At 34.6% G+C, this 14,005-nt stretch overlaps 2 protein-coding genes across 2 annotated transcripts in view; both read right to left on the bottom strand.

Annotated features, from left to right (window-relative positions):
* LOC120155231 (mitogen-activated protein kinase 4-like) overlaps positions 1-14,005 on the bottom strand; it is a 27,130-nt gene extending 13,125 nt beyond the window's left edge. Inside the window, exons 1-2 of the mRNA XM_039166807.1 lie at positions 13,995-14,005; positions 3,737-3,741 (exon numbers count right to left, since the gene is read on the bottom strand). The gene's annotated coding sequence lies outside the window, so the exon portion shown is untranslated. The remainder of the gene's footprint in view (positions 1-3,736; positions 3,742-13,994) is intronic.
* On the bottom strand, positions 2,637-5,180 carry LOC120155233 (DET1- and DDB1-associated protein 1-like). Its single transcript, XM_039166810.1, has 4 exons — positions 4,945-5,180; positions 3,797-3,857; positions 3,058-3,119; positions 2,637-2,917 (listed from the first exon to the last, which is right to left on the bottom strand). The coding sequence occupies exons 1-4, from the start codon at positions 5,026-5,028 to the stop codon at positions 2,834-2,836; spliced, it is 291 nt and encodes a 96-aa protein (XP_039022741.1). The 5' UTR covers positions 5,029-5,180; the 3' UTR covers positions 2,637-2,833.

The following is a 14,005-nucleotide window of genomic DNA, read 5'->3' as shown; positions in this document are numbered from 1 at the left end:
TTTGGATTGGGTAAATCTTTCCTATTTGCCTTTTTTTTCCAACTCATGTTTGCTGATAGGATTTTAGAAAATTAAATAAAAAAATCATTTATAGAATTTAAAACATTTTCCATCACAAATCTTCCTGTTCGGCAACAATAATGGAATCAGTGCTTCTAAATAAGGAAACTCACACACACGGTATCATTATTCATTACCGAGTGTTACTACATTTGTGTCTTAAAGTGAACTAAGCCAAAGCCATCCCATGTGATGATCCCATACCACATTCATTGCTAACTTTTTTCAATGCCTACCGACATACGGGAGCAGGGATGGTTGGAAGAGACTGGCGAATATTTCAAATTATCATAAAATTTAAATATTTTATTGCACGACTTGTACGTGTGGCTGAATCTAGTAACAGATCTCAATCAACTTATCTGGTATGACCCTTTGTTGAGTGTTTTAGGGAAATTAGAGAGGCCGACATACACTTTGACAGGTTCAGGAGTCTAAGCTGTTGTATGTCTTGAGTAACCAACACATTATTTTATTTAATTGTTATTTACTATCTTTATGAAGTCAAACCCTTTGGTTGCTGCTAATGGAGGTTTGAAATGGTCGAAGCATAAGTTTGAGGAGTGGAGAGTTTAATGGTTCAAAATTCAAACAAGGGAACACTAGGGTTGAACACGTGAGGGCAGCCCATGGTCACTTTTGATGCGGCGCAAAGTAAGAAGAAAGGAATCGAACATTTTGGAACATAACATAAGTATTAAGGAAAACTTCATAGGACTATTGACCAATTTGGAATCTACTGTTGGCCGTCAAATCTTTTACCATCCTTCTTCTGGTTGCTGGTCCAATCAAATACATTTAAGTTGAAGGATGCTGGGGGCATGGAATTATTCTCTAGCTCATCTGCAGGACCGCATTATGTTACTTGGATTTTCACCAAGGCTGTCACCTTCACTCATGAGTCTTTGCCTTAAGATTGACCAATAAATGGTGCTTTCCGAGCAGCCGGGATGATAACCTCCTTGGATGGGCCTAGTTCTGGTCTTTGTTGATGTTCAACATGACGTTTATGAGTTACTAGTGAAGGAGATTGATCAACGATTTGTGGTTTACTCCTTCTGGATTGAATGGAAAATCATTCGTCGATGAATCTCGGTTCATAGATTTTTCTGATGAGATTTCTATTGGCAAGTTCAACTGTCTTTGAATGTCGCACTGATACGAATATGATCAAGTTTAAAAATTGTCTTTAAAAGCTTAAAATCAACACATTTTTATCATGATATTCTCAAATCTCACATTATTTATATGATTTTCATTTTTTTTAAATGTGTTCAAATATAATTTTCTAAACATACACCCATTAAGTGATTGAAGAACTAGCAGAACCATGTAACAAATAGCATAAGATGTAACATAGCATGCCAATACAGCCCAGATTGACATCAGCATATAGCATCACTTTGGACGTCAGGTATGATACAGGATTTCCCTGCACACACATACAAATCCATAGTTTGGTCCATGACAAAGGTTGATTCGATTTCCAATCACAAACATAAGATAGGTCTGCTTTGAAGAAAGGTTCATTGCATTGTGGTTGGTGAAGTAGTCGAAAAACAAAGCGTCTCAGTTTTTTCAGAATTCCTCAATACACTGCTCTTAAAAGCATGAATTTTCAAGTCAAAAATCACGATTGTAATGTGCAAATTACATGTACAAGCACTTCGCATGCTAGATAGAATATAAGAATATATGTAAAGTTTTCTTCAGTTATGTACATGCGTATACCATACTATTCATCACAGTCCAATATAACAACTTAATCCCATTTTCAACCATAAACAAATTAAGCTTTTTGAAGAAATATCCGTTGCTTGTTAGGTTCATTGTATTTGTACCAAAGAAAGAACAGGGTTCATTGCATTGTAATTAGGAGGTCACTGTAAGAGTCAAAGCACCAAGGCTTTGCTCCACTTACATGAATCCGACTTCAACAAACAAGGTTATATTAATGTTTGTTTGTTTTTGAAGGTGATTATGTTCGATATGTTTAAAGTTCATGAATATGTTCGCAGACATATTCATTTATCGTTCAAGAACATATTCGCCAAAATGATGAAACTACATCACTAGTCTTTAAGTTTCACAGTTTGAACTCCAAAGTTCACCATATGATCAGTTTAGTCCCTACCTTCGCCAATATTTAAAATGAAAAAAAAAACAAAAGAAAAAAAAAGAACTGAATAAACAAGCTTCCAAATGAATTTGTTTATGAACATAAACGAACCGAACACATCACTATTCATATTCGTTTGTTTATTAAATTAACATAATTTTTTTCTAACTTAATAAACGAATGTTATACGAGCAGCAGTTCATCACATTGACACCCGTAGCTCCACTGAAGCAGTGTCACTTGTACTTCTCCACTCCTCCACACAGCAGATTAGAGCTATTCATATGCTTTGTTAATGCATGTAAGACAGTCTAATAAATGCTTCCAATTAGTAGACTTGGTCTTTCATTTGACATCTGGGTTCAGCAAACCAGGCAACACAAATGCATATGATTTCAGTAAAATAATGCAGCTCCAGGAGCCCCAAGTTCGATTTCAGCCATGTGACATGGAATGAATACAAAGAAAAGGATGTATAAAGCTATACATGATACGGTGATAAGCCAACTACAAGTTTGATTTGTGAACACAAAACGAACAAGTATGGCATCCTGGTTTACAACAATGAATAAGCCGCTCTACAGTTTCTATAACAGACATTTGATACGAGAAGGTACATTTACATGAGCGCCAAATAAACAAAAGAAAATCTCATTAGGAATAGGAGGTAGAAGCCTTAACTTGCTTGCATCCATGTTCTGGTATTAGCTGTTCAGTGGCAGCCCTCTTCAGTCTCAACTGCAATGGAAAAGCAGTAAGAGACTGCATGGAATAACCACACCTACTCTAAAATTATATGCATATGTCCATGAATATGTGACTTAGAAATTATTTTGATAGTCTTGTAACATGAAAAATCATAAAAATGAGCTACAAACCTTCTCCTCAGCGTTCTGATAGAAATTTCTAATAAGGATATTTTTGGCCTCAGTAGTTATAACTGTTAGAATAGAAGAAAAAAAGGGGGTTATAATTGTTAGAAGTGTTTGAGAGGTCAGTCACAAATAAAGAAAATGTTCACAGGAGGATTAAATAACTATTCATGATAAAAATTGAGTTTAAGTGGATGAGCTGTGTAACTCTGCACCAGGATGCAATTTGAAGTGGTCCCTTTATATTTGAAGCTAAGACAGTTCAGAACACAGAAATTAAATCCTCAATATTTTCATTCCAATTGATAAACTTCAGACAACAATTTAAATGATTAAAGCGATACATTTGTTCATTTGTTTTATTCTGATTAGAAATCTTCTTTCATTGTCGATATTCAAACAAAACTGAGGATGGACAATTCTAGGGAAGTGATCTGACATTTAGATTACAGAAGAGGGAAACAAATAACTAAAGAGAAAAGGTTAAATCAACTCCACAACTTCAGAGGAAGATAATAAAGTATGTAACAAGTAGTTTCCAGCATAAAAACCGATTTCTCAATCATAACCATTTATTAAAAGCCCAATTGTCAGTATATGACATCCATTATGAAGCCATAAAAAAACACTAACCAAAGGTTGCCACGTAGTTACCAGATAATATAAAGTGCCAAGAATATCTCACTTTTACTTAAAGAAATATTGTTTCACAAGTAAAAACGAGGAATAAATAAATGTTCAATACCTTGATCAGGTGGTGGAAGAGTCCGGTTATGAGTGGGACGGTAGGTGACAGGCGTCGGTTTCTAGCCAAAAAGAGATTGTTAGAATATAAAAGGTGCAATCAATTCTTAACATGACTGAAATATAAGGAGAAGCATTTTATGCTCCTAAAGCGTTCAAGTCTAAATGTACAAGGGAATTCAATGTAATTCTGTTAAATACCAACCTATGAAAGCAAAAAAGACTATTTCCTTATACTCAAAACATAGAGGAGCTCTATATGAACTCCATTCAACGGCATAGCATCTCAAATGTTGAAATAGGTCAAAAGGATAGAATGGCAGGTGAGAATTGCTCTATACCTTCAACTACTTTGAGCTTAATCGGGTGTCATAACAATTAACCAAGGAACCATCGTATACTATTGGAAACAAATACATATATGTATACAAGTCTCACTTAGGTATACCCACAATTAAACTCTCATCTACCGTTTTAGCTAAAACATAGAATTCTGTAACCACTAACAAGAACGAGTACTAAGAGCTAAAACTACCGAGTACAAAAGCAGATCTGGAGAACTTGTGAAGATTATATTTACATGCATTGGACAAAATCTCAAGCTGAGGAAGAACGGTTTCCAACCATTTTAAGGGAGCTCCGCTTAAGAAAGCATTTCAAGACTAATGCTTGTGTTGTATAAAGCTATTTGTCATTTTATCAAACAGATTATAGCAAGTATTAGCATTACTTAGATGCTTCGAGTTATCATCATTCATCATATTACATTCCATTGCGTATTTTACAATGCAAAACATCAAATCAGCTACATTGTGACAATACCAGAGTTGGAATTCAATGAATAATTTATACTCTTCAATTCAGGAAGCAAATATATATTCATTTGTAATGACGAACAACTTCATCCAAAAACAAGCTTCTGAAAACTAAACGATTATATAGACTACAACATTAAGGTCCAAATTCAGAAAAAATGAATTTGATTAGGAAACCCACTAAAATCATATCTGGGTAAACCCAGAAACCTACGCATAAGAATGTAACAATATTTCACTACTCATGTAAATTGCATAAGCGGATTTACTGAAGCAATAGGAGAGCTGAAACAAGCAACTGATTCAAATCAAACCCAGAAATGGGGATACTTACAGAAGGATCAGAATGACCGGAGGGACGAAGTTGGCTGAAGTTGTGGGGGTCAAACGACGGCAAGTCTCCGAGAAAAGATTCCATTGGCAAAGAGAAAGGAGAAAAACTGATGGTTTACGGCCTACATTCAAAGAATCTATTGAGACTAGAGAGAAATTGGAACAGGAGAGAAAATGGTAGAGAGACCACAAGAATGGATGCCCGGTTTCTAGAATCAGCCTTGTGTTTGTGTGCCAGTGCTGGATGACTAATCGCTAAATTGATTATATATAATAAAAAAATAGTTATGTTGTGAGGCAATCGAAGATTAATTTATGTTAACTTTTAATTTATATTTTTTAAGTTAAAAATTATATAATTGATAATAATTTTAATTATAATTGAGAATGTTACATTGTGACAGTTTAAACCTAAAATATTATATGTTTATCTAAAAAGTTATATAATTGATAATATTTTCTATTATAATAAAAATATTTTGATGATAGTTTTTTAATTATAATTGAAATAGTTATGTAATTTACATAATTTGTTATAGAGAATATAATATTTTCGATTTTAATCTAAAATATTACCTAGATTATTCTAAAAGATTACACTTTCGATAAATTTTTAATTACAATTGGTTTCTATCGTTTTTAATCTTATATTAATCAATTGTATTTTAGACTCATCCATAATATAATCATGAATATCAAAGTTTTAACTTTTATTTTTTTTGATAAAATAGGGAGACCTCATTAAAAACCCTCTTCATACTCAACGAAATATGTAAGTTTCGTCGAGCATTGGAATGAGGAAAAGAGTGTCTCATAATTTTATTGCAACAACAAACATTACAACTTAGACATCATCAGAACATAACAACCAATATATACCAAACAATACAAAACCCCCAACTCTAATACATAAGTCCTACACACAACCTCACTCATTTAATGCCCTCTTTTGCCAACTTATCCGCCTCCCAATTAGCCGCTCTTGAAATATGTCTGATCACCACATCTTTATCCCTATAAATCTCTAAAATTTGATTCAACAATAAACACAATTGTTTCGGGCAACCACCCAAATTCTTAATCCAATTAACCACAACAAGGCAATCACACTCAACTATAAGTCTTCCTTTGTAACTCCATTGGGAACCAAAGAAAATATCCAAACCCCTTTTAATAGCCAATATTTCAGTAATTGTAGGAGACCCTTTCCCAATTGCCTCAGAGAATGAAGCAAAAAAAGAACCCCTGCATATTTAATAATCCCTCCTATACCCCCATTCATCTAATTCTCTGTGACAGCATCATCAACATTTAATTTTAAAAATCCTTGAGGAGGAGGAACCCACATAGCTCTTGAAACCACCTTACTGTCATGTTTGCCCCAACTATCCGTCACAGACGGATCCCTTATAAGGCAGTCAAAGAACCCCGAACACTTATTGAATTTAACAATAAACCAAGCCACCTGTCTATATTTAACAAGGAAAAATAGTTTAATCTGATCCAATTGCCCACCCTCAAATACAATCATATTTCTATACTTCCAGATAAACCACAAAACAACACCAGAAATAACTCTCTAGATTTCAGAATTCGTGATCAACCCCTACCAAGCTTGCATAAAAACATTAGGGGCATAATGCAAAGAAGTATGAACATTCCAAAATCTTAAAAATCTACACCACAACAGCCAGGAAACATTACAGGTAAAAAATAAATGCGAAACCGATTCAGGAAACAACCCACATAACGGGCACAATGTATCCACAATACCTGGAACCTTCCTATTCACCAACTCACACTTCATAGCCATCCTTTTTGACATAACCTGTCAAATGAAAGATTCCACCCTCGGAGGAATAAGACCACTCCAACCCATCCGACTCCAATGTTGTTCAACCCCCAGTACCTCGAACCATCCCTTCAAACAAATCAACCGTTTCCATCATGTATCCTTTTAAGAAGAAAATTTCCATATCCATTTACCTAATAAAGCTCTATTCACCATCTGTAAATTAGGGATCCCCAGCCCTCCACGACCCTTAGGCAAACACATAGAAGACCATTGTACCTAATGCACCTTTTTTCTCTCCCCCGATCCTCCCCACAAAAATCTTGCCATAATAGAGTTTAGAACTTTCAAAACCGAAGCACGAATTCTAAATATGGATAAAAAATAAATAGGAAGATAACACAACACCGACTTTACAAGCATTGTTCTAGTCGCAGCTTTCTATCCAGCTAGTTTTGATTGAAATCTTCTTACCACTGGTTCCCACAAACTGTCAAATTTCTCCTAGCTCTAAGAGGAATTCCTAGATAATCAGATGGGAAAGAACCAATTGAACAACCAATAGAATCTGCCCATTCTTTTAACACCCCCTCATCCACATTAATTCCATAAATCTTACTCTTGACCAAATTTATCTCAAGACCCGATAATAATTCAAAAATCAACAATACCCTCATAACATTCTTTAATTGATTATTCGAAGCCCCGCAAAAAATTAAAAGGTCGTCATCAAATTGTAAATGGGACATATTAAAAGCCTGACCTTGTTTCTCTATGGTAAAGCCATCAAACAACCCTAAATTTACAGCTTTTGACAACAATTGGCTAAGAAGCTCTCCCACCAAGTTAAGCAACAATAGTTGATAGGGAACACCCTTGTCGAAGACCTTTAGATATTTTAAATTCCTTCGTTGGAGAACCGTTTACTAAAACAGAAACCGAAGCCGATTAAATACATTTCCGAATCCATGAAATCCATTTTTAGCAAACCCCATTAGCTCAATAACCTTTATAAACAAAGACCAGTCAACCGAATCATACGCTTTCCTAAAATCAACTTTAAAAGTAACATCGGCTAGCCCTTTTCTCCTCCAATATTCAATCCCTTAATTTGCCATAAAATAACAAACTAAAATTTGTCTACCCGGGATAACGGCAAATTGTGAAAACACAATTAAATACTCTATACACCCTCTAAGTCTTCTAGCTAACGTCTTCGAAATGATTTTATAAAGACCCCCAACAAGACTATTAGGATGAAAATCATCAATGCAATATGGACCTACTTTCTTCGGAATCAACGTAATAAAAGAGTGATTAATACCTCTCTTCCATAGTTTTCCAGCAAAGAAATCCCTGCAAAACCTCATTACATCTGCCTTAATATAGGTCCAAAACTTTTTGAAGAAACCCAAATTGACCCCATTTGTCCCTAGAGCTTTATTTAGATCTGAATCTGCCACAATACCCCATATCTCTTCCTTTGTAAATTCTACTTCCAACCTCTGAGCCATATTTGTACCCAAGTTTGCAAACACTACCTTTATCTCAACTACCTCTAAGGTATTTATTGAGTTAAAAGCCTCTTTAAAATGGTGATAAATTATGGCTCTAATGACTTCAGGATTCAAACACTCATCCCCTTTGATCTTTAACGAGAAAATGGAATTCACCCTTCCCTTTTTTTATGCTCATTGATGAAAGAACCAAGAATTACGGTCTCCTTCCAAAAACCATTTACACCTCGATTTTTTATGCCAACTCTGTTATTCCTTTTGATATAACTTATATAAATCATTCTTTGTTTTTATGATCTGATCAAAGTCCATCAATTTCCTTTGATGCCTTGCCAATTCCATCTCATGTATGGAATTTTCCAGCTCTGGTATTTCTTTTGAAAGACCACAATGATTACTTCCAGACCATGCTTTAACAGCCATCTTAACCTATTTCAGTAACCAAGATAGTTCTCTGCGTCTCTTCCTTATTTTCAGCTCCCCAAACTTTACTTTTATAATTTCCTGAAAACTTACATCCTCCAACATATAATTAAATAACTTAAACGGTCGAGAACCCCAATCAAATAACTTATTTTCCAGCAAAACATGATTATGATCAGAAACAAAACGAGGAAGAAATAATTGAGAAATTATCGGAAACAAATTTAAAAACACTGAATCCACCAGAAATCTATCTAACATCACAACCGATTGATCCTCTCTATTATTTCCCCAAGTGAAAGTACCACCACTCAATGGAAGATCTATCATATTCGACAATTTAATAAAATCCAAAAACACTTTCATTGAATGTAAATTTTGAGTCTTCCCAAGTTTCTCTTCCGGGATCAAATAAGAATTGAAATCTCCTCCTACACAAATAGGTCCAGCAGCTTGTTCTACAAATTATAACAACTCACGAAAGAAACTTTCCCTTTCCGCTTCAATTGTAGGACCATAGACATTAACATACCATCATTTAAAATCAACATCTTTAAATTTTCATAAAACAACAACAAATCTCCTATTCACAACCTAATCCAAGACATCAATCTTCTCTTCATCTCAAAGAGTAAATAACCCTCTACAGTCCCCACTGAATGAGCAACCACACAGCCTTGTAAAAAACTCTCACCCACACTTCTCAACAACGAATGTTTCATCATTTGCACTTTTGTTTCCTGCAAGAATATCACTAACGGTTTCTTTTCTTTGATCTTTCTCCTAACCGCCCCCACCTTCTTCTTTCTCCCTAAACCCCTCACATTCCAAGATAAACAAGAAAACTTTAACATTAATATAAATACAACCCTTATAGGATGAAGCATCTAACGACCTCTCTCCTCCCCAAACCTTTTACCCATTTGAGCTAATTTTTTCACCACCGCATTTCCCCCCATAAAAGATATACCTAAGAGATTTCCCACCTCCCAAGTAGCATTAATTTCTTCATCATCTTCTAGTATTAGGCACGTCCTATCACCCATTTCCGATTGGCATTTGTCTCTAACTCCCTCTGTCCTTCTATGTACTTTCTCAAACTTCTTATCCTTACAACTGCCCCTTACATTCACTCTAACATATACATTGCACTTTGAACGTGAAGAAGCCTTTTCCAGTACTTTGTCTGTCGAGAAACTTGTAACAACTACATTACCAAATTCTTTTCCTCCAATAACTCTCGTCTTTTCCACACAATTCAAATCACATAATGAATATGCTCTACCTTTCATGTTTTTCCCAATACCCTATAATCTGTAAATTGATAACCGGCCTAGCTGGTATTAATTTTAACCTGGGCGAATTGAGCTCACTATTATTTTCAGAATGGGCTTGAGCACTACCCTCTAAATTCAAAATTTTCCTCAGACCAATCTGTTGAAAATATTTTTATGTTTCGATATAATAAACTAAGTATAAATGAATTTTAAGATTTTACAAAGATTTTTATAAGTATATTCGATTCAATTAATCGAATATCAAATTATTACTCCAAGTCTTTAAAGATCAATTCAGACCTTACTAAATGTGTAAAATTGTGTTTTATACTTAATATATTTTTGAAACAATTTTCACAAAGTATTTTGAACCGAAATCAAGTCTAAAATCAATTTTTCAAAGGGATGCACCAATCCATGCATCGATGCACCAATGAATAAATTGAACATCGAATGCAGTTTATGCATCGATGCACTCAGGTTTTAATGAAAACATCGAATACATTTTATGCATCGATGCACACACAATGCATCGATGCACTTAGGCTTATTCAAAACATCGAATGCATTTTATGCATCGATGCACACTTAGTGCACCGATACACTAAGTGTTCCAACGGTTAAAATATTTGAATTTTACACTTGATGCACCGATGCACCTTGTGTATGCACTGATGCACTGACGCTCCCAACTGATTTTATTAATTGTTTTCACACTTAAACGGCTCTATTGACTCCACTAATCATCCCAACGTTCAGAATCAATTGAATGAGTATTTAAACAAGCTTAGAAGCCATTGATCAATAATAAGAAACAACAACAAACTAGATTCAAGAGAGAATCAAAGAGAAATCATCAAACTCATTGTTTGAGCACTTTAAGCCTATTTTTTATTCAATATTCATTTTGCTTTCAAGAACACTACTTGTAATCAATTGTATTCATTCTTGAGTGTTCTTTTCTTTGTTCTAGAATTGTGCAAACACATTTACCTTGTGAGGTTTTTCATTAAGTTTGCAAATTTGTAATCTTCTATTTGAGAAAGAGTGTTCTCAAGAATTGGGGTATATTCTTGAGGGAGTTGTAAGGTTATCTCTTTGACCTCAAAAGAAAGAACAAATTAGTGAATTTATTGGAAAATCCTTAGTGTAGATACCTAAGGTAATGGACGTAGACTTTGGTTGAGAAAGTCGAACCACTCTAAATCGCTATGCAATTACTTTCAATTTTCTGCAAAAAGCTTCCACCAAAATTTTAATTACCAATTCACCCCCCTCTTGGCCGTATTCGTCGATCGATTAACTCAACAATTGGTATCAAAGCCTCACTCATTTGAAGGTCTAATCGTCTCTTGAGTCGATTCGGGAAGAGTTACATCGATAATCAAGTCATCAATGGCCTCCACTTTAAACTTCGACTCCGGTCTCAATTCGATGCCCGTCAACAAGCCTCCTTTCTTCAATGAAGCTAACTATGCCTATTGGAAGAATATGATGATGTATTTCATTCAAGCAAGTGACATGGGAGCATGGAATGTTATAGAAGATAGATATATCAAGCCTCTCACTCATCCAAGATTGTGGAGTGAATGAGAGACAAAAATATTCCAGCTCAACTCCAAAGTCATTCATATCATATTTTGTGCTCTTGGACCAGATGAATACGGAAGGGTTTCATCTTGTACAACCGCCAAAGAAATATGGGATAAACTACAAGTCACTCATGAAGGCACGGTCGAGGTAAAAGAATCTAAAATTAGTCTTCTAACACATAGCTATGAAAATTTCAGGATGAAACCAAATGAAGATATCAAAGCTATGACAGATAGATTTTCAACGATTGTCAATGGTCTCAAATCATATGGAGAGATCATTCCAAAACGAAAAGCTTATGAGGAAGTTAGTTTACTCACTTCCAAAATCATGGCAATCAAAGAAGACGACAATCATCGAGGCTAAGAACCTAAAGTCCTTAACTCTTGAAGAGCTAATTGGTTCTCTCCTCACTCATGAAATAATGCTTGAAGATGAGGTGGACCTCGATAAGATTGACGAGACACCAAAGGAGAAAGAGAAGAAGAAAAATATTGTAGTTGCTCTCAAATCCACAAAAGATGAGAGTGATTCGGATGAAAATGACGATGACGAGGAAATGGCATTGTTTTCCAAACGGTTCATAAAAATGATGAGGCCTAACCGAGGAAGAAAATTCAAATGAAATGAAGGCTTAAAAAATGAACCAAAATAGAAGGACTCGATCATTTGATATGAATGAAAAAAGTCGGGGCATGCCAAATATGATTGCACACAATTAAAGAGAAAAGGTCAATCAAAGAACAAACACAAGGCTCATGTAGCTACATAGAGCGATGAAGAAGGTTCCGATGAAGAGAAACAAGAAGTAGCAAACTTGTGCTTGATGGCATTCGGGGAAGATTCTAAGGTACCCTCTAACTCATTTGATTTAGATTATTTATCTTATTATGAGTTATTAGATAAATATAATGGGTTGACTTTAGATTATGATAAATTGTTTTTAAATACAAAAATGATATTTTAAAATTGAAAAATAAAAATAATCTCATATCCAAGACCAACAATGATCTTGAAAGTAAAATTAAAGATTTACAAATCAAACTATAAGAGTTTGAAAAGAAAAATACTGATTTGCAAAATTTACTTTCAAGAGTCAATGATGATCATCAAAAGGAAATTGATGATCTTAAAGCTTCTTTTGATAAAGTTGAATCAAAATGTTTTGAAAAAGAAGAAAATTCAAAAATCAAATTTGTTAGAAAAAGTTATAGAAACTACATATTGAAAATATTTTGATGTTTCGATATAACAAATGAATTTTAAGATTTTGCAAATGATTTTCTAAGTATATTCGATATAATTATTCGAATATCAAAATATTACTCCAAGTCTTTCAAAGTTCATTTTAATCCTTACTAAAGTGTAAAATTGTGTTTTATACTTAACTATTTTAAAACAATTTTAAAATAATTTTACAAAGTATTTCGAACCTTAATCGAGCCAAAAATATTTTCTTTTTAAAGGGTTTCAAGAAAAATCAGATTGCCCATGGGGTACAGATTCCCCCCAGGGGGTACCGATTCCCCCTGTCTAACGGTCAAAAATAGATTGCACTTAGGGAACCGATTTCCCATGAGGGGGTACCGATTTCCCCTACGCTCCAAGCTGTTTTATTAATTATTTCTCATCCCCAAATGACTCCAAAACGTCCCCAACGACTATATACGACTTCAAACACATTCCAAGCTATAAATACAAGCTAAGGACACTTGAAGAAGCATGAGAACAACTATCCAAGCAATCAAACACAAGAGAAGAGTTTTTCAATCTTATTTCATATTTCTCTTGTAAATATTTTGTTCTTGTGAGCTCAATCTTGTAAACACATACCTTAGAGAGGTTTTTTTGTTTACATCTTTTATCATTTTGTAAAGGGGAAAGGTTCTAGCCTAGCCCGTGTAAAAGCTAGGGAAAGGTTCTAGCTTAGCCCGTGTAAAAGCTAGGGAAAGGTTCTAGTTTAGCCCGGAAAAACTAGGGAGTTTGTAAGGTTACTCTTTATCCTCAAAAGAAAGAACAAATTAGTGAATTTGTTGGAAAATCCTTGGTGAGGAGCTAAGGTAGTGGACGTAGACTTTGGTTGAGAAAGTCGAACCACTATAAATCGTTGTGCAATTCTCTATCTTTCAATCTCCTTACTCCCTAAACACAAAACCGTTCCAACCCCTCTTTGCAAACCATTTCGGTTGTTGATTCGAGCTTCCGAAAATCCTAACACTATAATCATAGAGGTCCCTAAAGAACCTCTAACGAAAAAATCGTTAGAAGTATATGGGTTCCTAAAGAACTTATTACTACTAAAGATAAGGATATCCTACACAAATGGATACCTAAGGGGACTAGGGTTTTGGAAACTAATGAATATGGACCCAAAATAATTTGGGTACCAAAAATAAAAAATTAATCTATGTTTGTAGGAAAAGGAGCATTGCTACAAGGTACGGGAAACAAACTCAAACT

This window comes from Hibiscus syriacus, unplaced genomic scaffold (genome assembly GCF_006381635.1).
Source record: "Hibiscus syriacus cultivar Baekdansim isolate YM2019G1 unplaced genomic scaffold, ASM638163v2 tig00111166_pilon, whole genome shotgun sequence".
NCBI lineage: Eukaryota > Viridiplantae > Streptophyta > Magnoliopsida > Malvales > Malvaceae > Hibiscus > Hibiscus syriacus.
The sequence above is the reverse complement of the archived record's forward strand: the minus strand, read 5'-3'. Positions and strand labels throughout refer to the sequence as shown.

Bases quoted from the DNA above. Each gene is read 5' to 3' on its own strand.
- LOC120155233 (XM_039166810.1), bottom strand. From the start codon at position 5,028: ATGGAATCTTTTCTCGGAGACTTGCCGTCGTTTGACCCCCACAACTTC. The intron at 3,858-4,944 runs GTAAGTATCCCC...CTTTTTGGCTAG, and splicing joins CCGGTCATTCTGATCCTTCT to AAACCGACGCCTGTCACCTA. The intron at 3,120-3,796 runs GTATTGAACATT...CTATTCTAACAG, and splicing joins TCTTCCACCACCTGATCAAG to TTATAACTACTGAGGCCAAA.